Below are 25,139 nucleotides of genomic sequence, written 5' to 3'. Positions count from 1 at the left end.
GGTAGTAGAGAGCCTTACGTCTTTTGACATGAATCGTTGTTGCCAGGAACACTGGAACATGGTGCCTGGGGTCCTACTTTGAAAAGCACTCACAGCATTACAGGCTGAAGTCATGTCTTTGAATGCCACTATAGCACTTTGATGTCCACAAACAGTGACTGACTGAATTGGGCCAAATGCTGACAGCCTACAGATCACTGACTTGAGGTCTTCAGTGGGTTGCATGTTCTTTTTCAGCCATCTAGCAAGGGAGCAAAATGGAAGGAATAGTATTACTAGAAAACAAATAAGAATCTTAGTTGGGTTTTTTTGCACAATTTAATAAAGAGGCATGAAGGGAAAACTGGGTCATTTCATTGGAAAGCAATGCTCTGTATCGGTAATTGTTTTCTTATGTTAGAGTCCCATTCTTGTTTAATGTGGTACTTTATGAAGGGCACACCTGCAAGCTGCCTTGATTGTCCTTGCAACATCCTGTTTTGATTCACAGCTATCACTTGACAAGGACTGAGGGTGTAATTCCAAGGGCTACAGAAGAGGATGGGATATTTTGCTTTTCTTAGTCTTCCTTTTGACCTTTCCTTCAAGGTCAAAGTTAGCTAAGTCACCAAATCTCTTAACTTTTTAGTTCTAAATTTTTTATTCCAGTAATTGTAATCCAAGATGTTCAGTTTTATAGAAAATATAAGAATAGAAATAAGCATTAGTTTCAACTGAGCAGTTACTAGTGCTTAATGCCCATTATCATATTTTATCCACCAAAAACAGTGCCAAAAATTAAAAATGAGGTAGGTCTGTTGCTACTACCCATTTTCAAGTAGGCATCCCGAGGCACGGAGATTAAACTAGCTTCTCCAGAGTCAAACTCCCAGTAAATGTCAAAATGAAGATAAAAATCCAGGCAGAGTTCTCATTCCACAATGGAAGCACAAGCCAACTACTGCCCATTCCTCCCACAAATTACAACTAAAATCTCTAGAAGAAATATGAAAAAGAACTACCTGAGCATGCTGAAATTAATCAAAAGCAGGTGGATTGTGAAAGGGTGTCAAAACACAGAGAAGCAACTGCACAAGCATAAGTTTCCCAGATTACAAGAAATAAACACCATTGCTGGAATCTATCTCCTGAGCATGGTATTAGAAGTAATGGCAAAAACTGCACTTACTTTTGCACCAACCTAATACTTCTGCCTCCGAGGCACACCCCTATTGTGGAGCAGCGCTGTGGTGACCATGGAGTGGCCAGCCAACTAGAAGTTGAGGAAAACAAAAACACCTTGAAAAGGAAAAGGGCCCTCTGGGGACTAAAGAGGGAAAGCAAGAAGAGAATCCCAGAGCCAGAGAAAGAAGCTCTAATTCTGCATATGAACCTAGATAAATCTGATTCATAAGTGAGACAGACTCAAACCAGCACAGCAAAGGCTTTGCGAAGTGTACTGGGATTTTAACCACCACCCACAGAAGATCAAGACAGCTTGTAGTCTGAACCTAACCAGATTGATTTCTTGCTAAAACAAAAACAGCATTTTCCAGATGATTGTAACATGATCCACAAAAACATGACTTCCATCCAATGCCACAATATAGTAAATATAGTAAATATCCAGGATCCATATGACATAATATTGGATCCATCCATACAATAGAATATCTAAGGCCCTAAGAAGAAGCTGTCATATGGATCCAGGATCCATATGACATAATATTTACAAAATTATGTGACAAAAAAAAACAAACATGGAAATGTGAACACTTGGGTGAAATAGACAATCTGCACATGTCAATCCTGAGATGACCTGGACTTTGGAATTGTCACACACAGTCTTTAGTTCTTATTACTACATCCCATGAGGTCAAGAAAAATACACTAGAAATGATTTTAAAATATGTGAATTTTCAAAAGAGAAATGTTGAAAAGAAAACCAAACAAAATTTAGAACTAAAAATGTAAAAAATAAAAATTCACTGAAGAGACTCAATAGATGCAAACTAGATGAAAAAGGAAGGAGTCAATGAACCTTGAAGATATATCAATAGAATTTAATATGAAGAACAGAGATAAGGAAATACAAGGAAAAAATGAATAAACAGTGATATCAGCAAGATAACAGAAGAGGAAGTTCTAGGTCCTCATACTCCCATGGAAACGTCAAATACAGACTGACTAAAATAACTTTATGAGTTCTGGAAACTAGTTAAATATCTCCAGCAAACAAGCGAATGCCCAATCAAGAAAGTCACCTTAAAAATGGTAGGAATTGGCCAGGCGCGGTGGCTCACACCTGTAATCCCAGCACTTTGAGAGGCCAAGGCGGGCGGATCACAAGGTCAGGAGTCCGAGACCAGCCTGGTCAACATGGTGAAACCCCGTCTCTACTAAAAATACAAAAAATTAGCCGGGTGTGGTGGCACATGCCTGTAGTCCCAGCTACTCAGGAGGCTGAGGCAGAAGAATCGCTTGAACCTGGGAGGTGGAGGTTGCTGTGAGCCAAGATTGTGCCACTATACTCCAGCCTGGGTGACAGAGTGAGACTCCATCTCAAAAAAAAAAAAAAAAAAAAAGTAGGAATTTTTGTAATATTTCCTCTTGCCCACTTCCCTGTGTGGTGCAATCAGAAGCAATTGGCCCAATGCCCTGTTCCTTCCCTCAGGACAGAAGGAGCAGAGTGAAACTTGTTGCAACATCCTGGCCTGTCTGTGGGCTGCCTACAAAACTGGTGTCTGTAATGTCCAACTCAGATATCAGACAGGAAACAGAAAATAGTTTTGATTTCAGGCTGGAAGCCACAGAAGGCAGTGGTGAGCAATACAGCACATGAAAACTACACAGGGATTGCTGCCCTGTGGACTTCTGAGGACAGGAGATTACAGAGGAATACAATAGAATACCTAAGGCCCTAAGAAAAAGCTACAGTGAGACTCTTTAGGAAATGAAGACCTTTAAAATTACCTGTGATGGGGACGGGGAGCACACACACATTCACAGGAAGGAAACATGCCTAGAAAAGACCTGAGAAGACCTGGACTAATCTCAGATTAGTGAAGATCTCATGGGCTCACAAATCAGCGAGGTCTTACATACCAGTCTGCAAAGACTGGAAGAGTGGCCATATTTTTTTTAAATACCCAATTTTCAAAAAAAGATCATAAGGCATGCAAAGAACCAGGGAAAGATGGCCCATTCAAACGAAAACACATCTCCAGAAACAGTTCTGGATGAAACACAGGCATCAGGCTTACTAGACTTTAAAACAACTGCCAGCCAGGTGCGATGGCTCATGCCTGTAATCCCAGCACTTTGGGAGGCCAAGGCAGTCAGATCACTTGAGGCCAGGAGTTTGAGACTAGCCTGGCCAACATAGTGAAACCCCATCTCTACTAAAAATACAAAAAAATTAGCAGGGCATGGTGCTGCACACCTGTAATCCCAGCTACTCAGGAGGCTGAGGCATGAGAATCACTGGAACCCAGGAGGTAGAGGTTGCAGTGAGCCAAGATCACATGACTGCGCTCCAGCCTGGGCAACAGAATGAGACTCCGTCTCAAAACAACAACAAACAACAACAAAAAAACCCACAACTGTCAAATATACTCCCAGAACTGTAGAAAAACATGAACAAAGAACAAAGGAAAGTCAAGAAAACATATGAACAAAATGAGAATATCAACAAAGAAATTATAAAAAAAAATTATTGAGCTGAAAAGTACAATAACTGATTTGAAAATTTTATTAGAGAAGTTCAACAGCAAACTCAAATAAGTAGAAGAAAGAACAAGCAAATTTGAAAACAGCTCATTTAAAATTATTGAATTTGAGAAGCATACAGAAGAAAAAGTGAACAGAGGCTTAGGGACTTATGAGATGCCATTACGCTGACCAATATACGCATAATGGGAGTCCCAGAAGGAGGCGAGAAAAATGAGAAGAGAGACTATTTGAATAAATAATAGCTGAAAACCTGCCAAATATGAGGAAAGACATGGATATACAAATCCAAGCTCAATGGTCTCCAAGTAGGACAAACCTGAAGAGACCCATACGAAGACACATAATCAAAGTTGGCCAAAGTGCAAGATAAAGAGAATCTTGGAAGGCATCAAGAGAAAAGTGACTATGTACAAGAGATCTGCGATAAGACTATTAGAGTATTATTTCAGCAAGAACCTTGGAGACTAGAGGCAGTGGGGTGATATGTTTAACGTGCTGAAAATTTAAAAAAAAACTGTCAAATTAGAGTTCTATACCTGGTAAAATGTTTCTTCAAAAATGAGGGAGAAATTAAGACATTCCCATAAAAACAAAAGCTGAGGGAATTTATTATTACTACACCTGTCGTACAAGAAATGTTAAAGGAAGTCTTTCAGTTTGAAATGAAATAATGCTAGATAGTAACTGGAAGACATATGAAAATATAAAGTTCTCCAGTAAAGGTAAATATATGAACAAATATAAAAACAGTATTAATGTAATTTTGGTTTATAACTCCACTTTTGATTTTCTACAGGATTTAAGAGACAACTGCATAAAATAATTATGAATCTATGTTAATGAATATATAATATTAAACAGTATGATTTGTGACATCGATAACATAAGGGGAGAAAAGCTTTAAGGAAGTAGAGTTTTTATATGCAATTGAAGTTAAGTTGGTATCAATTAAGATAGATCATCATAACTCTAGGATGTTATATGTAATGCCCATGGTAAACACCAACAAAATATACGCAAGCAGAAGTGAGAAAGGAATCAAAGTATGCCATTACAACAACTTTAAACATAAAGGAAGGAAGGCAGTAATCAAGGAAATGAGGGAGAAAAAAAGCTGTAAGGGACAGAGAAAACAACAAAATGGCAAAACTAATTGCTTTCTTTTTAGCAATTACTTTAAATGTAATTGGATTGAAAACATATGAAAAATCATAAGTTGGCAGAGTGGATATAAAACCAGGATCAACTATATACTGTCTAAAAGAGTCTCACTTTAGATCTAAGGATATGAGTAGGGTGAAAGTGGAAGGATTAAAAAGATATTCCATGCCAATAGTAATAAAAAGAGAGCAGAAATGGCTATACTAATTGAAAAAATAGACTTTAAGTCAAAAACTGTTAAAAGAGACAAAGATAGCTATAATATAATGCTAAAGGCTCAATTTACCAAGAAGATATGACAATTATAAACATATGCACTAAATATTAGAGCTACAAAATATATGAAGCAAACATTGACAGAATTGAAGAATAAATGGCTCTACAATAATCGTAGAAAACTTCAATACCTCCACTTTCTTCAGTGGATAGAGAACCAGGCAGAAGATCATAGGGGAATATAGGACTTAAAAAACACTATCGACCCACTGGACCCAACAGACACATACAGTACACTGCACTTAATGACAACAGAATATGTATTTTTTAAGTGCACATGGAGCATTTGCCATATGTTAAGCCACAGGACATCTTAATAGATTTAAAAATTGAAATACAAAATATCATTTCTGATCACAATGAAATGAAACGAAGTTAACAGCAAAAACCTGGACAATTCACAAATATGTAGAAATTAACACATTTTTAAATAACCAATGGGTCAAGAAAAATCACAAAGAAAAAATTTAAAATATCTTGACACAAATGAAAACAAGACAAACCAAAACTTATGGGAGGATCTGAAAGCAGTGTTAAAATGGAAATTTGCAGCTGCAAACACATTAAGAAAAAAGAAAGATTTTGAATAAACAGCCTAGATTTATGCCATAAGAAACTAGAAAACGAACAAACTAAAACCAAACTAGCAGAAAGAAGGAAAAAATAAAGATTAAAGATAAATAAATACTAGCAATGAACATTCCAAAAAGGAAATTGAGAAAAACCATTCAATTTATAATAACATCAAAAATAACCACATTTAGGAATGAGTTTATCCAATGAGGCATAATACTTAGTGAAAACTATAAAACATTACTGAAATAAGTAACAGAAGACATAAATAAATGGGAAGACTGCACATGTTCATGGATTAAAAGACTTAGTATTATTGAGATATTAATACTACCCAAGGTGATTTGCAGATTTAATGTAATTCTATCAAGGTCCCAACAATGTGTTTGCAGATATGTAAAATGTATTCTAAAATGCATATGGAATCTTAAGGGACCTCAAATAGGCATAATTACCACACGATCCCACAATTCCACTTCTGGGTATGTCTTAGTCCATTTTTGTTGCTATGATAGAATACCATAAACTGAGAAATTTATAAAGAAAATACATGTATTTGGCTCATGGTTCTGGAGCCTGGGATTCCAACTTTGAGGCCACATCTGATAAGGGTCTTCTTGCTGCATCAGATCATGGCAAAAGGCATAGCATGTCAAGGAACCACACATGTGAAAGAGAGAAAAAGGAGATTGACCTTCTGACATACTAACCCACTCCCACAATAATGGCATTAATCCACTCATGAGAGCAGAACCCTCATGACCTAATCACACCTTAAAGGTCTCACGTTTCAATACATCACATGGCAATTAAATTTCTTTTTTTTTTTTGCCATGAAAAGATTGTTTTATTCCATGGAAATATTCTCAACAGAGAACACTATCTTTAAATGAAGGATTTACCATTAAGAAATCAACATGTGCACAAAAAGAGTAAAAATTACCAAAAAATTAAAGATTTTGTGGGACAATTCACATGTTCAAAATTTAAGAATGATTTAAACTGTGCAAGTACAAATGCCTTTCCTATTATAATAGCCCATATACAGGTTGCACTAGTCCACGTCAAGGAACTTGCCTGCTACGGAAGCAAATCCTGCTTTGCCCTCTGTGGCTGTTAACCAAAAAACCATAAGCATTTCAGGCTTTGTACAGAAGACAAACACAGCCAGATCACATTTCCTCCTCATTGCTAACCTTTAAAATAAAAATAACACTAGATTTTAAAACTACTTCATGTAGTCTGTCAGTACTGAACAACGTCACATTATATAAATAACCCTGTAACGAGATTCAGTATCTAAACTTTATGGTTTACTAGCTGCAAAGGTAATACACTATATGTCAGCTGTGTAACAGTGGTGACTTGATCTTATGAAGGCAGTAACTTTCACACAATTGTCATTCAGCTTTAGTATAACTGGTAGTATGATTCAAATAACACTGGGAAAAAGTTATTAAAACCATCACATGGCTTCTAAAATATTGCTTAAAATTCAATAATACACAAACCATTTCACGTTCTTTCTCCCCTCAAAACAGTAAAGAACCAAATTAATGAAGATTCAGTGGTACAAATAACCCCCTACCTGCCCCATCTCCCTATTACAATACCACTAAGAACTTAGTTAAGATACAAGTCATTAACAGAATCACAAATGCGAGGCAGGACACCACGAGCAACAGGAGCACTAACAACGATCATATTTACAAGTATAAACATACAGAAATTCCATTTTACAAGTAAAAGTGCACATAGATCATTACAAAGTTTCACTAAATTTTATCAGGTTCAAACAAAAGCATCACGTGGAAACAGATTATCATTGTAATTATCAAACATGATTGTCATAACCCCAAATAAAAAGACAATTGGGGGAGGTCCATAAAACTTCTCATAAAAACACTGAGGAAATTAAAATGGACTTGGACATGTCTTTAGTTTGATGCGTAAATTTGAAGATGCACCACTGTATATGGTAGAGCTCTAACAGCCACCTACCGAGGCTACGTCGGCAGCTGCAGCGGTGCTGCAGAGTTAAAGGAGGTTGCACTGAGCTGATACATGAGGCCCTTTGAGGGATACTGTAGTGGTAGTGTTGGCAATCAACAGATTTTATTCACAAACAAAATCTGTTTTATTCACCTAAGAGCTAGACCAGGAGATTTATTTTGCAACTCTCTTTAAATCTATTTAAACAGATTATGTGCTACGTGCTTATTTTCTTCCTTTAGGAAACCAAAGTTAAGAAAAGGAAAGAAAATGAAAATGATGTTATTATTTTACCAAGTTATCCAACTACTATTTTTCTTCCTGGAAACTGTAGCTACAAATTCAAACTTCTAGAAGAGACCACTCTTTGGGGAGTTGGCTTTCCATAGCATTTCAGAGCAGTTTCACTTATTCAAATCCACTAGAGTCACTGTGTTGTCTGAAGCAAAGGGGACAGAGAGCATAACTATCCATGAATTCTTGCCCAATAAATCAAATTCTATTTGTAAGGCAGAAAAACACAAATCCTTCACACAGACTTCAGCGGGACATAAAGCAAAAGGCATCAACTAAGCTTCACACCAACGTTACTCAAACAGTAAAGTGACACGGCAATTAAATTTCAACATGAGTTTTGGAGAAGACATTTAAACCATAGCAGAGTATATACCACAAATAATTGACTAGCAGAGACTTGAACAGATATTTGCATACAAAGCATTATTCACAAGACAGAGAAGTAAAAACAACCCAAGTGTCCATCAACAAATGAATGGATCAACAAAATGTAGTCTATACATAGAATGAAATATTATCAGCCTTAAAAAAGAATAAAATTCTGATACATGCTACAACATGGATGAACCTTGAAGACATTATGCCAAGTGAAATAAGCCAGACACAAAAGGACAAATATTGTATGATTCAATAGGCAAATTCGTAGAGTCAGAAAATAGAATAATGGTTACCAGGTGCTGAGAAGATAAAGGGGTAGAAAATTATTGTTTAAAGGAGAAACAGTTTCATTATGGGATGATGAAAATGTTCTGGAGAAGGACATTTTGGATGGTTGCATAACAATGGGAATGTACTTAATGCCACTAACTTAATTACACTTCACCACTTAAAATAGTAAATCTTATGTTATGCACATTTTACCATAAGAAATATTTTTAAAAAGCAATGCAATTCACCATATTAATAGAATAAAAGAAACATATTATTAATAGATACAAAGAAAGCATTTGACAAAATTCTACATTCATGTGTGATAAAAACAAACTAGAAACAGTAGGGAACTTTCTTAAACTTATAAAAGGAATCTGCAGAAACCTAGAGTAAACAAAACACTGAATTGTTTTTTCTCTGAGATTGAGAAAAAAAATGAAAGATGTCTGCTTTTACCACCTCTGTTCAACATCGTGCTGAAAATCTTAGTCATTGCAATAAGGCAAAGAAAGGAAATAAAAGAAAAAGAATGGAAAAGAAGATGTAAAAATGTTTCTCTATTTGCAGATAGTATGACTATTTACATAAAAAAAAACCCAAGGAATTATATGATCCAGCAATCCCACTTCTGGGTATTTATCCAAAAGAATTGAAATCAAAATCTTGAAGAGACATTAACACCTCTATATTCATTGCAGCACCATTCACAATAGCCAAAGAATGGGAAAAATGTAAATGTTCATTGACAGAGAAGCGGACAAAGAAAATGTGGTATATACATACAATGAAGTACTAGTCAGCCTTTTAAAAGACAGAAATCCTGTAATATGTGACAATGTAGATGCACCTTTAGGACATGCTAAGTGAAATAAGCCAGTCACAGAAATAATGCATGATTCCATTTATATGAGGCATCTAAAACAGTCAAATTCATAGAATCAAAGAGTGTAATGATGGTTACATCCCAGGGCCTTGTGGGAGGGGGAAATGAGAATTAATAATCAACAGGCTTAAAGTTGCAGGCAATCAAGATGAATCAGCTCTAAATACTTGCTTACAACACCGTTCACAATAATGTATTGCATGCTTAAAAATTGTTGAGAGGTTTGTTAAGACTTCATGTAAAGTGTTCTTATCACAATAAAAGAGAAATCCCAGGGAATCTAAAAAATAGCTACTAGAACTAATAAATTAATGTACAAGTTTGTAGTATACCACAATAATTAACAAAAAGCAATTGTATCCTTATATTTAATATTTTTCATTTACAGTGGTGCTATAAACTATAAAATACCTAGTTTTGAGGCTCAGAAAACGATACTCTAGAGTATGGCACTTTGGCACGCTGAATGCTTTGAATTAAATGAAAGCCCTTAGACTCTGCCTGCAAACCAAGGTCTCTCTAACCTTCCCTTGTTTCTTCCCACAAGTGCAGGAAGGGGCTCTCTCTGAAGTTCCCGTATCTGACTGAGGGAAGTTATTCTCAGAGAAAAACAATTGCCTTTAATATTCTGTCTGAACTCTCATTAACCAGGAAAGATTAATCACCAAAGATAAAATAAAGGTTGTCACCACACCCCCCTAGACAGACTTTTCCTGTACTCTTCTGAGGGCCATTCTGAGGGACTTTATCTGCATAAGGCAAACTTTGTTCATGGTGCAGTTCCACCCCTCACCTTCCCATAACTTGTTGCCATCTCTCCCAGAGCTCAGAGGGACTTTGTCCCAGGATATTGTCTCTTGTTTAGGCCCAGTCATCTCCCCTAAATATAATTTACTTTTCCTCTAAAATTCCTTACATCCCTCACCTTCCTCTCCCCTATGAAGCGGGTATTTAATTGTCAATCACCTGGCCCTTCTTTGAATTTTCATACCTTGTGTGACTCTCATGCACTTGCACCTTAATAAATCTGTATGCCTTTTCTCCTGTTAATCTGTCTGTTGTCAACTTTAGCAGATGCCTTTCATCAACCTTCAGAGGGAAAAAGGAAAGCTCTTTTTACCCCTGTGCTAGTAATAAATATAACAAAAAATATCCATGACTTCTTCACTGAAAACTACAAAACATTGTTAGGAGACATTAAAGAAGACCCAACCAAAGGGCAAATATATCCTGTCCATGTTGAAAGTCTCAGTGTTACTAAGATGGAAGTTCTCCCCTATTGATCTTGATTCAACTCAATCCCAAACAAATTCTAGTAGTCTTTTTGTAGAAACTAACAAATTGCTTCTAAGTTTTTATGGCAATACAAAGAACCTAAAATAATCAAAGCAATTTTTAAAGCAGAAGATCAAAGTCAGATGCCTAACACTACCTTATTTCAGGACCTGGCCACAATAAGAAAGTCTTGTTTGGGCAAAGACATATAGATAAATGGAGCAAAACAGGGTCCAGAAATACACTCAAATATATGTGGAAATTCATTTTTTATGAATGTGCCAAAACAGGCCGGGTACAGTGGCTCACGCCTGTAATCTCAGCACTTTGAGATGTCAAGGTGGGTGGATCACTTGAGGTCAGGAGTTTGAGACCAGCCCGGCCAACATGGTGAAACCGTCTTTACTAAAAATACAAAAATTAGTTAGGCGTCATGGTACGCACCTGTAAACTCACCTATTCTGGAGGCTGAAGCAGAAGAATTGCTTGAACCTGGGAGGCAGAGGTTGCAGTGAGTCAAGATCACACCACTACACTCCAGCCTGGGTGACAGAGCAAGACTCCGTCTCAAAAAAAAAAAAAAAGTGCCAAAACAATTCAAGAGGGAAAGGAAAATCTTTTCAACACATGCCAATGGGTCAACTAGATAGCCAAATAGAAAAAAGAAATTAACATCAAACCAATGAATATCAAACCCTATACAAAAATAAAGTAAAATGGCCTACCAACCTACACTTTTCTTTTTTCTTTTTTTTTTTTTTTTTGAGACAGAGTCTTGCTCTGTCGCCCAGGCTGGAGTGCAGTGGTGCGATCTCGGCTCACTTCAAGCTCCACCTCCTGGGTTCACGCCATTCTGCTGCCTCAGCCTCCTGAGTAGCTGGGACTACAGGCGCCCGCCATCACACCCAGCTAATTTTTTGTATTTTTAGTTGAGACGGGATTTCACCGTGTTAGCCAGGATGGTCTCGATCTTCTGACCTTGTGATCCACCCCCCTCGGCCTCCCAAAGTGCTGGGATTACAGGCGTGAGCCACCACACGCAGCCTACCGACCTAAATTTAAAGCTTAAAACTACAAAACTTCAGTAAGGAAATACAGGAGCAAGTCTTTGCAACTTTGGACTTCTCAAAGGATTCTTAGAATATAAAACGCAAAAACTGTAAAAGAAAAAAATTGATGAATTGGGAATGTAAAACCTTTGTTCTTCTGTGTTATCATGAAATAATGAAAGGCAAGCTACCATCTGGGAGAGAATATTTGCAATGCTTTTATCAAAGAATTTTGTATTGAAAATATGAAAAGAACTCTCACAACTTAATAAGGCGAAGAAAATTTAAAGCAAGCAGAAGAAGTAAACCAGTCACATCACAGAAAGTGTTTGAGACATCTTTTCCAGTAGGAGCATGGAATGATGCTCCCCAAGACCAGAACATACATGTGTCCCTTCCACTGAAATCAGCAGGGATATGTGAAAGTCAGCAGGTATAGGAAGTGTCAGCAAGTATTTGCCAAGGCCTGCCTCTAAATTGCAGAGGGATGACACATGCCCTGAGCAGTCCAGTCACCTCCATTCACACATAAAATCCAGTGCCACGTCCCCAGAAGGAGCCTCCACACCACGTGCCAGGTCTTTTTCTCCAAACCTGTCTCAGTTCCCTTGTACCCAGGCACCCAAGCGTTGTTTTCCTGCCTTTCCATGTAGATGGGCTTGCGGCTACTGCTTCAGGATTTCTGGCCCCACTTCCGGGAGGATCACTCTAGCAGGTGACAGAGCAAGACTCCATCTCAAAAAAAAAAAAAGAAAAGAAAAGAAAAATGGCCAGGCACGGTGGCTCACACCAGTAATCCCAACACTTTGTGAGGCTGAGGTGGGAGGATCACCCAAGGTCAGGAGTTTGAGAGCAGCCTGGCTAACATGGTGAAACTCCGTCTCTACTAAAATACAAAAATTAGCTGGGTGTGGTGGTGCATGCCTGTAATCCCAGCTACTCGGGAGGCCGAGGCAGGAGAATCGCTTGAACCTGGGAGCCAGAGGTTGCAGTGAGTCAAGATTGTGCCAATGCACTCCAGCCTGGGCGACAAGAGACAGACTCCATCTCAAAAAAAAAAAAAAAAAAAAAAAAAGAAAAAGAAAAAGAAAACATTAAACATTTTTCTTAAATGCTTACACAGCACACAAGTGGAGTAGCAAATTAACACGACACTATAACATGGTAAGTACAATAAAAGATGAATTTCGGTATAGAGGAGGAGTGGCCCTAAGTCAGGATACATTGCAAATGTCTATGGCAGAGAGGTGGGCAAAATAAAACCCATTGACTACTAGCCCCCGTCTTCAGTTGCTACCACATTGATGCAACAAAAACATTATGGAATCTAAACTAAAGTTCTCATATGGAACAAACAGCCCTCTTCTGTTCAAATACTGCTTTTGTCACACTTATCAAGAGAAAAAAAATTAAGCCCTAGAGTCCATATAAATGTGACATATTGAGCCAGTAAGTACAGTTTACAAGTAATTATAATTTACATGCAGTATCCAGTAGGGATTTACAGTATTATGGAGCTGGGGGCTGGAATCCTGCCAGGTTCACCAACAGGGATAAGACACCACCATCTGCAGCTCTAGACTTAGAAAATCTGTTCACCAGCATGGTCCCGGGACTCCTGGCTTTTGTGCCTGCTGATCTGTTTACATAGCATAGCACTGAAGGAACTTTGTCAAAGCCAGCAGGCCTCATGTATGGCCTGCCTGTTTTGTGGCCCTAAAACTGCTATTGCCATGTGAGAGAGAGGCCTTATCCCTCTCTGTGCTAGCAGGGATACACAGCAGAAACTGAGCAAATGTTTGCCACGGCGGGTTCAAGGTTAGGACCTACAGTTGCCTCAATCTAACATGTGAAAATACTGTACAATGCATTCAAATAGTACTTCATACTTGTCAAAACTCAATTTCACAGTCATTTTTCTACCAGTGTCACAACTCTATCTGATACAACATGAGGTATTAGCAGCACCATTTTACAGGTGGTCAAGGGCACACGAATCAGTAGTGTTCAATAGCTCTTAGACAAAAACAAAGCTATTCTTCTATTAAATTGACAAAGCTATTCTTCTATTAAATTGACATAATAATTGCACATATTTATGGGATATGGTGTGATGTTTTGATGCATGTTTACAATGTGTAATGATCAAATAAAGGCAATGAGCATGTCATCACCTCAAACAATTTTCATTTCTTTGTGTTGGGAACATTCAAGATGCCCTCTTCTAGCTATTTGAAAACAAACAAAAAATTATTGTTGGCTATAACCACCCTACAGTGTTACAGAACACCAGAACTTATTCCTCCTGTCTAGCTGTACTTTTGTATCCGGTAACCAACCTCTGGCTATCCACCCCTCCCCATCACCCTTCCCAACCTCTGGCAACCACTATTCAACTCTCTACTTCTGTGAGATTAGCGTTTTTAGCTTCCACGTATGAATGAGAGCATGCGGTATTCTTCCTCACTTCCTCTCACTACCCCCACTACCCTTCCCAGCCTCTAGAAACCATTCTTCTACTCTCTACCTCCATGAATACAATTGTTTTAATTTTTAGCATCCACAAATGAGTGAGAACCGTGTGAAGTTTGTCTTTCTGTGCCTTGTTTATTTCACTTAATATAATGTCCTCTAGGCTCATCCATGTTGCCTCGTATGACGTGATTTTGTTCTTTTTTATGATAAAAAGGATTCTCTTGTGTATATACACCACATTTTTAATTCATTCATCTGTTGATGGAAACCTAGGTTGGTTGCATATCTTGGCTGTTGTGAATAGTGCTGCAATGCACTTGGGAGGGCGGAGAGCTCTTTGACGTACTGATTTACTTTCCTTTGGGTTCATACCTAGTAGTGGGATTGCTGGGTCATATGGTAGTTCTAGTTTTAAGGACAAAGCTATTATTGATGATTCTTAATAATAGTCAGCCTTGCTTTGGCTAAAGAATGAATTCTCTCAAGGGTGTCAGTTAAGTCACAAAGAATTAAGAATGATACGCTTATCAAATGACGATATTTACCATGTTACCAGGTAATAGGGGAAGAATCATTAATGACAGGAAGCATCACCAGAACTAGAACAGTTAATTCAGCAGATCCTTCAGGAATCTGGAGTCACAGCAACCAAGACAAGGTTCATGATTGATTGACTACAAAACGGGCCTAATCACCCCACCTTTCCTGAACCCAAGCCCCCTGCAACATGACTTTGCAGCTTCTTCCACTGAGGCGAAGTCTGTTTCTCCACCTCTTGAATCCCTGCCCAATACTGTTTTCCCACTTCCACTTTGATGCAACACCACTCCCAGGAAACTTTTTGCATTCTTATTTCTATCTCAGCACTTGAGACTCCAACTTGTAACACTAGAAATACAAAAATAAATAAGATAGGCTGACAGCCCCTGCTTTTAAGGAAAGCAAATAAATGTTTGTAAAATAAAATGTTAAAAAAAAGTATCATTTCCTATGTTCTGATACTCTAGCTATATTTTCAGAAACCAAACTAGGATATAAAGATCTACAACTTCATATGAAGAAATCAAGACCTAAAATTGAGGTGTATAAACTTTCTATGGTTGTGAAACTTGAATTTTTAAAAATAGGTCTTGTGTTATTCTGTCTTCACATTGCTATAAAGAACTACATGAGACTGGGTAATTTATGAAGAAAAGAGGTTTAATTGAATCATAGATCCACAGGCTTAACAGGAAGCATGATTGGGAAGCCTCAGGAAACTTACAGTCAGGGCAGAAAGCAAAGGGGAAGCCAGGCACATCTTATCGTGGTGGAGCAGGAGACAGAGAGCAAGCGAGGGGGGAAGTGCCACACTTTAAAACCAACAGATCTCTTGAGAACTCACCCACTATCATGAGAACAGCAAGGAGGAAATCTGTCCCCATGATCCAATCACCTCCCACCAGGCCCCTCCTCCAGCAAGTGGGGATTACGATTCGAAATGGGATTTGGTTCAGGACAGAGCCAATTCATATCAGGCTTCCAAAGCATGGTCAAATAATCTGAGTAATCAGATATCATCACTTAATATAACATGTACCTACTTCTGGACAAAAACATAGTGTCTTTGCATTGTCCAGAAAACGCCATGGTTCCATTGACCAACTTCTTTTATAATATATCTTTGCCTTCTTTGGCTACAAATATTTAAATCAAATTGGCAAATTATGCCACTGAGGACACTGAAAAAAAATGTAGACAAGGACTCTATTTCACCAGGGCAATGATCCCAGGGGAAGCTTCCAGTTCAGGCAAATTCATGAGCTGGAACTCTCTCCCGGTTACGTTACCTTCAAATCACAAATGATCCTGTCTTTGTCGCAACATCCACATTTATCCTGTCAGCAACATCTACGTTTATCCTGTCAGCAACATCTACGTTTATCCTGTCAGCAACATCCACGTTTATCCTGTCAGCAACATCTACGTTTATCCTGTCAGCAACATCTACGTTTATCCTGTCAGCAACATCTACGTTTATCCTGTCAGCATAGCAAAATTGTCAGCCCGGCAAAATTGCTTGAATACTTACTATGTACAAAGTGTAGGCATCATTGCAATATATGCAGCAATACGAAAGAAACAAACATAGAACAGGCACGGTGGCTCACGCCTGTAATCCCAGCACTTTGGGAGGCCAAGCAGGTGTATCACCTGAGGTCACGAGTTTGAGATTAGCCTGGCCAACATGGCAAAACCCCGTTTTTACTAAAAAAAAAAAAAAAAAATTAGCCAGGTGTGGTGGCATGTGCCTGTAATCCCAGCTACTTGGGAGGCTGAGGCACGAGAATCACTGGAACCCGGGAGGCAGAGGTTGCAGTGAGCTGAGATAGCACCACTGCACTCCAGCCTGGATGACAGTGCGAGACTCCGTCTCAAAAAAAAAAAAAAAAAAAAGAAGAAAAGAAACAAATATAGAAACACCATTTATCTGGCATAAGCAGGGACGGAAGTGCACCAGAAAAGATAATTTGCCAAGGAAACAAAGCTTATGACTTTGAGCACCAGAATCCAACCAATTCCACATCCCCACTGTTACCACCTGGGCCACCATCCCTTACCTGCAGAGCTGTAAAATCTCCCAACTGCTCTCCTCCACCCATGCATTCTTTAGGAGGCCAGAGAGGATTTGAGTCAAATCATGTCACTCCTCTTGTTAAGACTGTCCAGTGGTGCTCCAGTTCTCTCCACGTAAAGTCTGGCAGACCAGGGATAAAGCCAAAGCTCCACCACATCCCGCTATGGTATCCTAGCCCCTGGTCATGCCAACGGTGGGCATGAAAAACCAAGCCGCTTCCCAACTTATGCAGCCAAAAAGGCCCACAGCTCAGTGGTTGAGTTTCTCTTCAAGAACCCCACTCTGTTCTTGCTAGATTTCTGCTCACTATTCTAGACTAGCCATGGAGGACCCACACTCATGCTCCCATCTCCATGAGTTTACTCCCAATGAGGGCTCCTCTAGCAGCTTGGGGGTGGGTAAAAATGGGGCCCATGTGCTTTTATATAGAACAGTGCTTATCATTTTTTAGCTAAGGCATATAGAGATTGTGTGATCACCCTGTATATCTCTAAATATATTCACATAAGGCAGAAATTAGAGTCTACCTGACAACTACGGTGGACATTGGAGGCTCTTTCGTGTTTCTCTTCAACAAGTGACATTTCTTCCACCCTTCAGTTACATTGTTGATGATTTTTCTTTTCCACAGGGGCATTCTGTTCGGCTTTGGGGTCAGATTAATCTCTTTTGGCAACTGATGTCTTGCTAAGATTCTCTCTAAGCCAGAGAGTTCAGGATTCTCACCTGGTAATAGAATAAGCATTAATACATTCAATGTTCCTCTCCATCTTTGCATAGCAAGAGTAACAAGGCACTGATTTGAGAAAACATATATATGCAGCTTCATAATTCCTATTGGGCCAGGCGCGGTGGCTCACGCCTGTAATCCCAGCATTTGGGAGGCTGAGGCGGGCGGATCATGAGGTCAGGAGATAGAGACCATCCCGGCTAACACGGTGAAACCCCGTCTCTACTAAAAATACAATAAATTAGCCGGGCATGGTGGCGGGTGCCTGTAGTCCCAGCTACTCAGGAGGCTGAGGCAGGAGAATGGTGTGAACCTGGGAGGCAGAGCTTGCAGTGAGCAGAGATCGCGCCACTGCACTCCAGCCTGGGCGACAGAGCAAGACTCTGTCTCAAAAAAAAAAAAAAAAAAGAATGAACAAACAAGCAGGTATGCTGGGACCACACAAATAGAGTTGGTTACGTGTGTATGATTCTCAAACTAATGGCAAGTTACCATACAATTATTATTACTGTGATTCTCATTTTCCGTTTAATTGCATACTTAATTGGAGATGCACATTTTGAAGCTTCCCAGAAGAAATAGGGTGAATGTTAACATTATTGTCAGGCCGCATAACCTGGGGCCCCGTTTTATTGGTGATTTTGCCTGAGCAAGGATTACAACAGAGGATTGAACCTAAAACAACAGCATGCTCTGTCAGTTAGAATGTGGGAGTGTCACTTACTGTTCTTTTTGATTCCACAAAATTCATTTCTGGCCAGAAATGAACTGTTTTTTCTCGCTCTGTTATAAGCATGTCTATTTTCAGTTATGCCAGTGGGAAATGCCTTCCTTCTTTTGGGTGTTCCAATAACTGAGACTTGAGGTTTGGACTGTTGTGGCCTACTGTAGGAACTCTGGATGGCCAGTGGTACAGTTACAACCGCATGGTAGAGCCACTTGGAGAAGATGAAGTCAATACCAGAGGGGCTTAGATCCTATGTTACCCGAAATGGAACTGCATCCCTCCCTGGTCAGCCAGCACCTTCATGAGAGCTCCAGGATGGAGTGCAGTGGTGCAGTCATAGCTCACTCCAGCCTCGACCTCCTGGGCTCAAGCGATCTCTGACCTCAGCCTCCTCAGCAGCTGGAACTACAGGCATGCACCACCACACTCGGCTAATTTTTGTTATTTTTCGCGGAGATGAGGGTCTCACTTTGTTGCCTAGGCTGATCTCATTCCTAGCCTCAGGTGATCCTCCTGCCTCAGCCTCCCAAAGTTAACTTTGTATTTAAAATACAAAATAAAAACCTGGGTTTTTAAAAAAAAAAAATTATGGATGTTTAGTTCTTTTTCTTTCTTTCTTCACGTAATCATTTCTGGGTAACCAATATAGTGTAATATAGGCAAAGCATCCTGCAGCTGAAGAGGGGATTGACAGGAAAAGGAACAAAACCTATTTTTAAGGTCAAAAGAAATTTCTTCTAGAAGGAAGGCTTTAGACCCAGCAGCAGCAAGACGGCAGTATCCATTTTCTAATTCTTGGTCTGACGGATGAAAGTCAGAGCAATAGGGTCATGTCTTCAGGATGCATATGCAAGGAAATCACTGTATGTTTGGAAATGGCATCTTGGCAATGGAGCACATTTTTAGGGATGAATTTAAGGCCTCAAAGGCCAATGTGCTCCCAGTGACCGGACTCAGCCTGAGGCCAGGACCCTGAAGGCACAAACTCAGAGCTCTGAGGAGTCATTTCTTACCCCTTAATGCTGTTCACCTCAGCTGCATGAACCTCCTTAAACTGGCTTCCAACCATAGCAAAGAGTCACTGCACCCAAATACTTCTGAAACAAAGGCACCCCACTGCTGCTTGGCAGTTGTACATGGCCGGAATTACCAGTTGCTAAACGTGTACCGACGTCTATCGCCATCTACATTGGGAGGCTACAGAGACAAAATCTAAATCAACATAGAATGAGAATGCCTCTAGAAAATCAAAACCCATTTCTCCAACTTCACATAAATAATTACTGCATTTTCAATGTTAATGTTGCATTTTAATTACAAAAGTAAAAAGTTTCCATTGGAATAATTAAAATGAAACAACTCAGCGAAGTCTACATAGCAAAAAGGGAAAGTTTTGCTTCATTTTCCCTCTTCAAGCTCTATCCTTTCTCCAGAGGTAGCCACTGTCCTGAATTTCCTAAGTCTCCTTCAAAACTCTTTTCTATGCATTTATATACACATATATATGTACAAATGTATAGTTTTCTTTTGGCATATATGGATCCATATTGTGTATCTTCCTTTGCAGCCTATTAAAACTGTATAATACGTATTGTAGATATGTTAATGTCAACCTTCTTTTTAATAGTATTCCACTATATGGATATATGCCTTCGTTTAATTATTCTGCTACTGAATGTCATAGGTTGTTTAAATTTTTGACTATTATAAACAGTGCTTCAGTGCACGGCCATATTTATCCACCTTTGGGCTCAGGTACAAGTTATTTCTGTAGGATAATAACTAGAAGTGGAATTGCTAAGTTGAAGGACATGTACATGTATCAGGATGTGAAAATATACATTTTTCTGTTGTCTGTTTTGTCCAAGGCCCCAAAGTCTGAGAAAACTCGAGTAGGTGCCAGACACCTATGCATTCACAGCATCCCTATCAATATGTGAAAAAACGGAGCATTCATTCAGGATTCTTTAAGGCACTTGAGGATTTCTTTAGGAACAGAGTTGGGGCAGTGCTGTGTACTATGTCATTCCCCTCCCCACTCTTGGCTTTAAGGGGACTTTAGAGAAGTACCTGAGGAATGGGACTATGTCTGCTAACACTGGTGCGTCAGTCTCCTCGGGCCGTCCTAACAGTACCACAAAGTGGGTCACTTAAAACAACAAATTTATTGTCTCACAATTCAGGAGGCTGGAAGTCAGAAACCAAGATGTCAGCAAGGCCATGCTGAAACCTTGAGGGGAGAATCTTTCTTTGTCTCTTCCTAGTTTCTGGTGTTTGCCCGCAATCCTTGGTATTCCTTGACTATGGATGCATCATTCCCATCTCTGTCTCTACTGTCACAAGGCCATCATCTCCTGTGTGTCTCTTTCTTCTTATAAGGACACCAGTCATACTGGATGAAGAACCCTCTCTACACATATTACGACCTCACCTAAGTTTAATTAATTACATCTGTACCCTGTAAAGATCCTATTTCCAAATCTAGTCACATTCTGGGGTACTGGGAGTTGGGACTTCAATATATCTTGTTGAGGGACAATATATGTTGTTGAGGCAAAATCACCAATATATATCCATATATTTTGTTGAGCCTATAACACCTGGAAACACAATGGTGAGTGGCTGGGATCACAGCTGCCTGTGGCCACAGAGAAAAGAGGGCAGTGTTGGAAGCCAACTGTGCTTTCATCAACTGGGTGAAGGTATGGGGAGCAAGGGCACAGATTTTCTATGAGCTAAATGTAAACCCCAGCCGGACTTGGTGGTTCATGCCTGTAATCCCAGCACTTTGGGAAGCTGAGGTGGGTAGACCACTTGAGGTCAGGAGTTTGAGACCAGCCTGGCCAAAATGGCAAAACCCTGTCTCTACTACAATACAAAAATTAGCCAGGTGTGATGGCATGTGCCTGTAATCCCAGCTACTCGGGAGGCTGACGCAGGAGAATCACTTGAACCTGGGAGGTGGAGGGTGCAGTGAGCCGAGATAGCACCACTGCACTCCAGCCTGGACGACAGAGTGAGACTGTGTCTCAAAAATAAATAAATAAATAAATAAATAAATAAATAAATAAATAAGTAAGTAAATAAATATGTAAACCTCTTGGAAAATACAATTGACCCTTGAATAAAATGGAGCTTATGGACACTGAGCCCTGCTCAGTTGAAAATAAACATATAAGTTTCTTTTGTTAAAGAGTCTTGGCCAGGCTCGGTGGCTCACGCCTGTAATCCCAGCACTTTGGGAAGCCAAGGCGGGTGGATCACAAGATCAAGAGATCGAGACCATTCTGGCCAACATGGTGAAACCCTGTCTCTACCAAAAATACAAAAAGCCGAGCATGGTGGCGCATGCCTATAATCCCAGCTGTTTGAAAGGCTGAGACAGGAGAATCGCTTGAACGCGGGAGTGGAGGTTACAGTGAGCCAAGATCACGCCATTGCACTCCAGCCTGGGCAACAAGTGCAAAACTCTGTCGCCAAAAAAAAAAAAAAAAAAAAAAAAAGTCTTGCTATGTTGCCCAGGCTGGTCTCGAACTCCTGGGCTCAAGCAATACTCCTGCCACAGCCTTCCGAGTAGTTGAGCATGGTAGTCTAGCACCTGTACCATGCCACTACACCCAGCTACTTTTTTGACTTTTGATTCACTCAAAACTTTTACTAATAGCCTACTGTTGGCCAGAAGCCTTACTGTTAACATAAACAGTTAACACATATTGTATATGTCATGTGTATTATATATCACATTCTTAGAGTAAAGTAAGCAAAAAAATGTTATGAAGAAAATCATGGCCAGGCGCAATGGCTCATGCCTGTAATCCCAGCACTTTGGGAGGCCAAGGCAGGTGGATTGCTTGAGGTCAGGAGTTCAAGAATAGCTGACCAACATGGTGAAGCCCCATCTCTGCTAAAACTACAAAAATTAGCCGGGTGTGGTAGCGAGTGCCTGTAATCCCAACTACTTGGGAGGCTGAGATGGAGAATCACTTGAAACTGGGAGGTGGAGGTTGCAGTGAGCCAAGATAGCACCACTGCACTCCAGCCTGGGAGACAGAGCGAGACTCTGTCTCAAAAAAAAAAAAGAAAATCATAACAAAGAGAAATACATTGACAGCACTGTATTTATCAGTACTATAATTTTACACCATCTGTTTACAAGAAATATCGTCTGTCTGAAGTGGCAGGCAACTATTCAATACACAGTACGTATCAAGCAACTCAACTTTTTCTTGTAACATCACGACTTTTCTCTGCTTCTTGGGAGTACTTCTAGCATCACTAATGGCACTTTTTGTGGGTCCCATGGTGTTATTCAAGTTTTATGGTATTGCACTAAACACAAAAAATACATGAGAACTGTGAAATCACTTTACTGTGATATGCAATTTACTAGAGAGATGAGCTGCTCACACAGAGATGATTAGCATCACATGGCATTTTAAGTGGATATTCACACCACTTGAGCTCACAGCAAGAGCAACGGGAGGTGGCTATGAAATTACTACAGCACTACAGTATTACTACAGTTAATTTTCTACAGTTATGATTTAATACTGCATTTTTTTTTTTTTTTTGAGGTGGAGTTTTGCTTTTGTTGCCCAAGCTGGAGTGTAATGGCATGATCTCAGTTCACTGCAGTCTCTGCCTCCCGTGTTCAAAAGATTCTCCTGCCTCAGCCTACTGAGTAGCTGGGATTACAGTTGCCAGCCACCACGCCTGGATACTTTTTGTATTTTTAGTAGAGATGGGGTTTCAACATGTTGGCCAGGCTGGTCTTGAACTCCTGACCTCAGGTGATCTACCTCCTCGGACTCCCAAAGTGCTGGGATTACAGGTGTGAGCCACCACTCCCGGCCTAATACTGCATCTTTATTCTCATTTACATTTCCTTTAACTGTGAATGGCACCAAGTATAGTCTCTAAGTGTTTCTGTAAGTTTTTATAAATTTTAACTTTTCCTAATAGGTTTGTGTACATTTTATGGTACTAAATGATAAAGTAGACTAGTATATACATATATTCTAGGCATTCACGACATCTCTTTTTCTTTTTCTGAGTCCCACTTTGTCGCCCAGGCTGGAGTGCAGTGGCACAATCTCAGCTCGCTGCAACCTCCACCTCCCAGGTTCAAGCAATTCTCTGGCCTCAGTCTCCCAAGTAGCTGGGATTACAGGCATGTACCACCACATCCGCCTAATTTTTTATTTTTAGTAAAGACAGGGTTTCACCATGTTGGTCAGACTGGTCTCTAACTCCTTACCTCAAATGATCCACCCGCCTCAGCCTCCCAAAGTGCTGGAATTACAAGCATGAGCCACCACGCCCACCACCCTAACTTTTTCTTAATTTTTTGTTATTTCTGGACTATATGATTGGTCAACAAATTTTTTCAAATTGTGGCAAATCTTCAAAAAAATTCCAATATATTTATTGAAAGAAATCCACCTATTGTTGCGGGACCAGAAGGACCAGAGAGAGACCTTGGGATGTATACACGAGGATATCTTTATTATTGAGTGCACTTAGACCCAGCAGACTTAACGTCCAAAGACTGGGCACAGAACAAAGACAGTACTTGACTTTTATACATACTTCATAAAAGGCGGTAGGCTAGCTTGAAGCAAGCGTATAGTGGCATGAAAGCAGGGATACAGAGGCAGGATAAACACAGTTAATTAAGTTGTAACGGGTTCATAACTCAGGATTACACATGACCATTGCTAAGCAACCCAGATGTCTGTAATCTAGATTTTGCCTATGCACGGGCTTATCCTATAACCTTCAGTATGGCACCCAGGTGGCCATAACTCAAGCCTGTTCAGAGGCTCATGACCTTCACTCTACTGCTTAGATAAAACAGAATACTTTTAAGTTACTAGTTACAGAGAACAGAAATCTATAAACTTATTCCATAAAACAAAGGAAAATTTGTTTTTCTTCTCGCTATGTTGAGGGAGTGCTGGGAGAGTTTCCAGAGCACAGTAGATAGTATTATTAAGACTTTTTCTGCATCTGGGCTGTGCCTGTCACTCCCTCTGGGACAAGTCAGCCTGATCCAGGAAAGTTTATTTCTTTAATTTTCTGCCACACCACAAGTAGACCTGCACAGTTCAAATGAGTTGTTCAAGTGTCAGCTGTAGTCATTTGGAGTCTACTTGAATATAGGAGGATTTCAGGAGCATTTCCATCAAAAGATGATGCAATTTCTGTTTCAATCAGATGGAAGTGAACCTTACAAAAGCTGCGTAAGGTGGTGCTATGGTCTGAATGTTTATGTCCCTCGAAATTCATGTTGAATCCTAGCCCCCAAGGTGATGGCATTACATAGTGGGGTTGACCTTTAAGAGGTGAGCAGGTCCTGGGCGCAGTGCCTTAGAAACTAGGCCTGAGAGATACCCCCCACCCACCCAGGGTGGCAGAATTAGTGGGATCTTGGTCTCACTGACTTCAAGAATGAAGCTGCTGACACTCCCAGTGAGTGTTACAGTTCTTAAAGGCGGCACGTCTAGAGTTTGTGCTTTCTGACGTTCATATGTGTTCGTAGTTTCTTCCTTCTGGTGGATTCGTGGTCTCCCTGACTCAGGAGTGAAACTGCAGACCTTCACGGTGAGTGTTACAGCTCTTAAGGTGGCACATCTGGAGTTGTTATTTCCTCCCGGTGGGTTTATCGCCTCACTGGTTTTAGGAGTGAAGCTGCAGACCTTCACGGGAGTGTTACAGGTCAT

General features: G+C 39.9%; 1 protein-coding gene across 8 annotated transcripts in view; it reads right to left on the bottom strand.

The window, feature by feature from the left end:
* LOC116460379 (testis expressed protein 56) overlaps nt 1–25,139 on the bottom strand; it is a 179,595-nt gene that overhangs the window by 144,595 nt on the left and 9,861 nt on the right. For 7 of the 8 annotated variants that reach the window (XM_058432654.1, XM_058432652.1, XM_058432653.1 and 4 more), the window contains exons 3-4: nt 17,488–17,686; nt 19–241 (exon numbers count right to left, since the gene is read on the bottom strand). In XM_058432654.1, the coding sequence (XP_058288637.1) occupies nt 19–241; nt 17,488–17,686 (422 nt within the window). The remainder of the gene's footprint in view (nt 1–18; nt 242–17,487; nt 17,687–25,139) is intronic. The other variant, XM_058432658.1, reaches the window with a different exon arrangement.

This window comes from Hylobates moloch, unplaced genomic scaffold (genome assembly GCF_009828535.3).
Source record: "Hylobates moloch isolate HMO894 unplaced genomic scaffold, HMol_V3 SCAFFOLD_20, whole genome shotgun sequence".
NCBI classification, from domain to species: domain Eukaryota; kingdom Metazoa; phylum Chordata; class Mammalia; order Primates; family Hylobatidae; genus Hylobates; species Hylobates moloch.
This window is presented reverse-complemented; position numbering and strand designations above follow the sequence as displayed.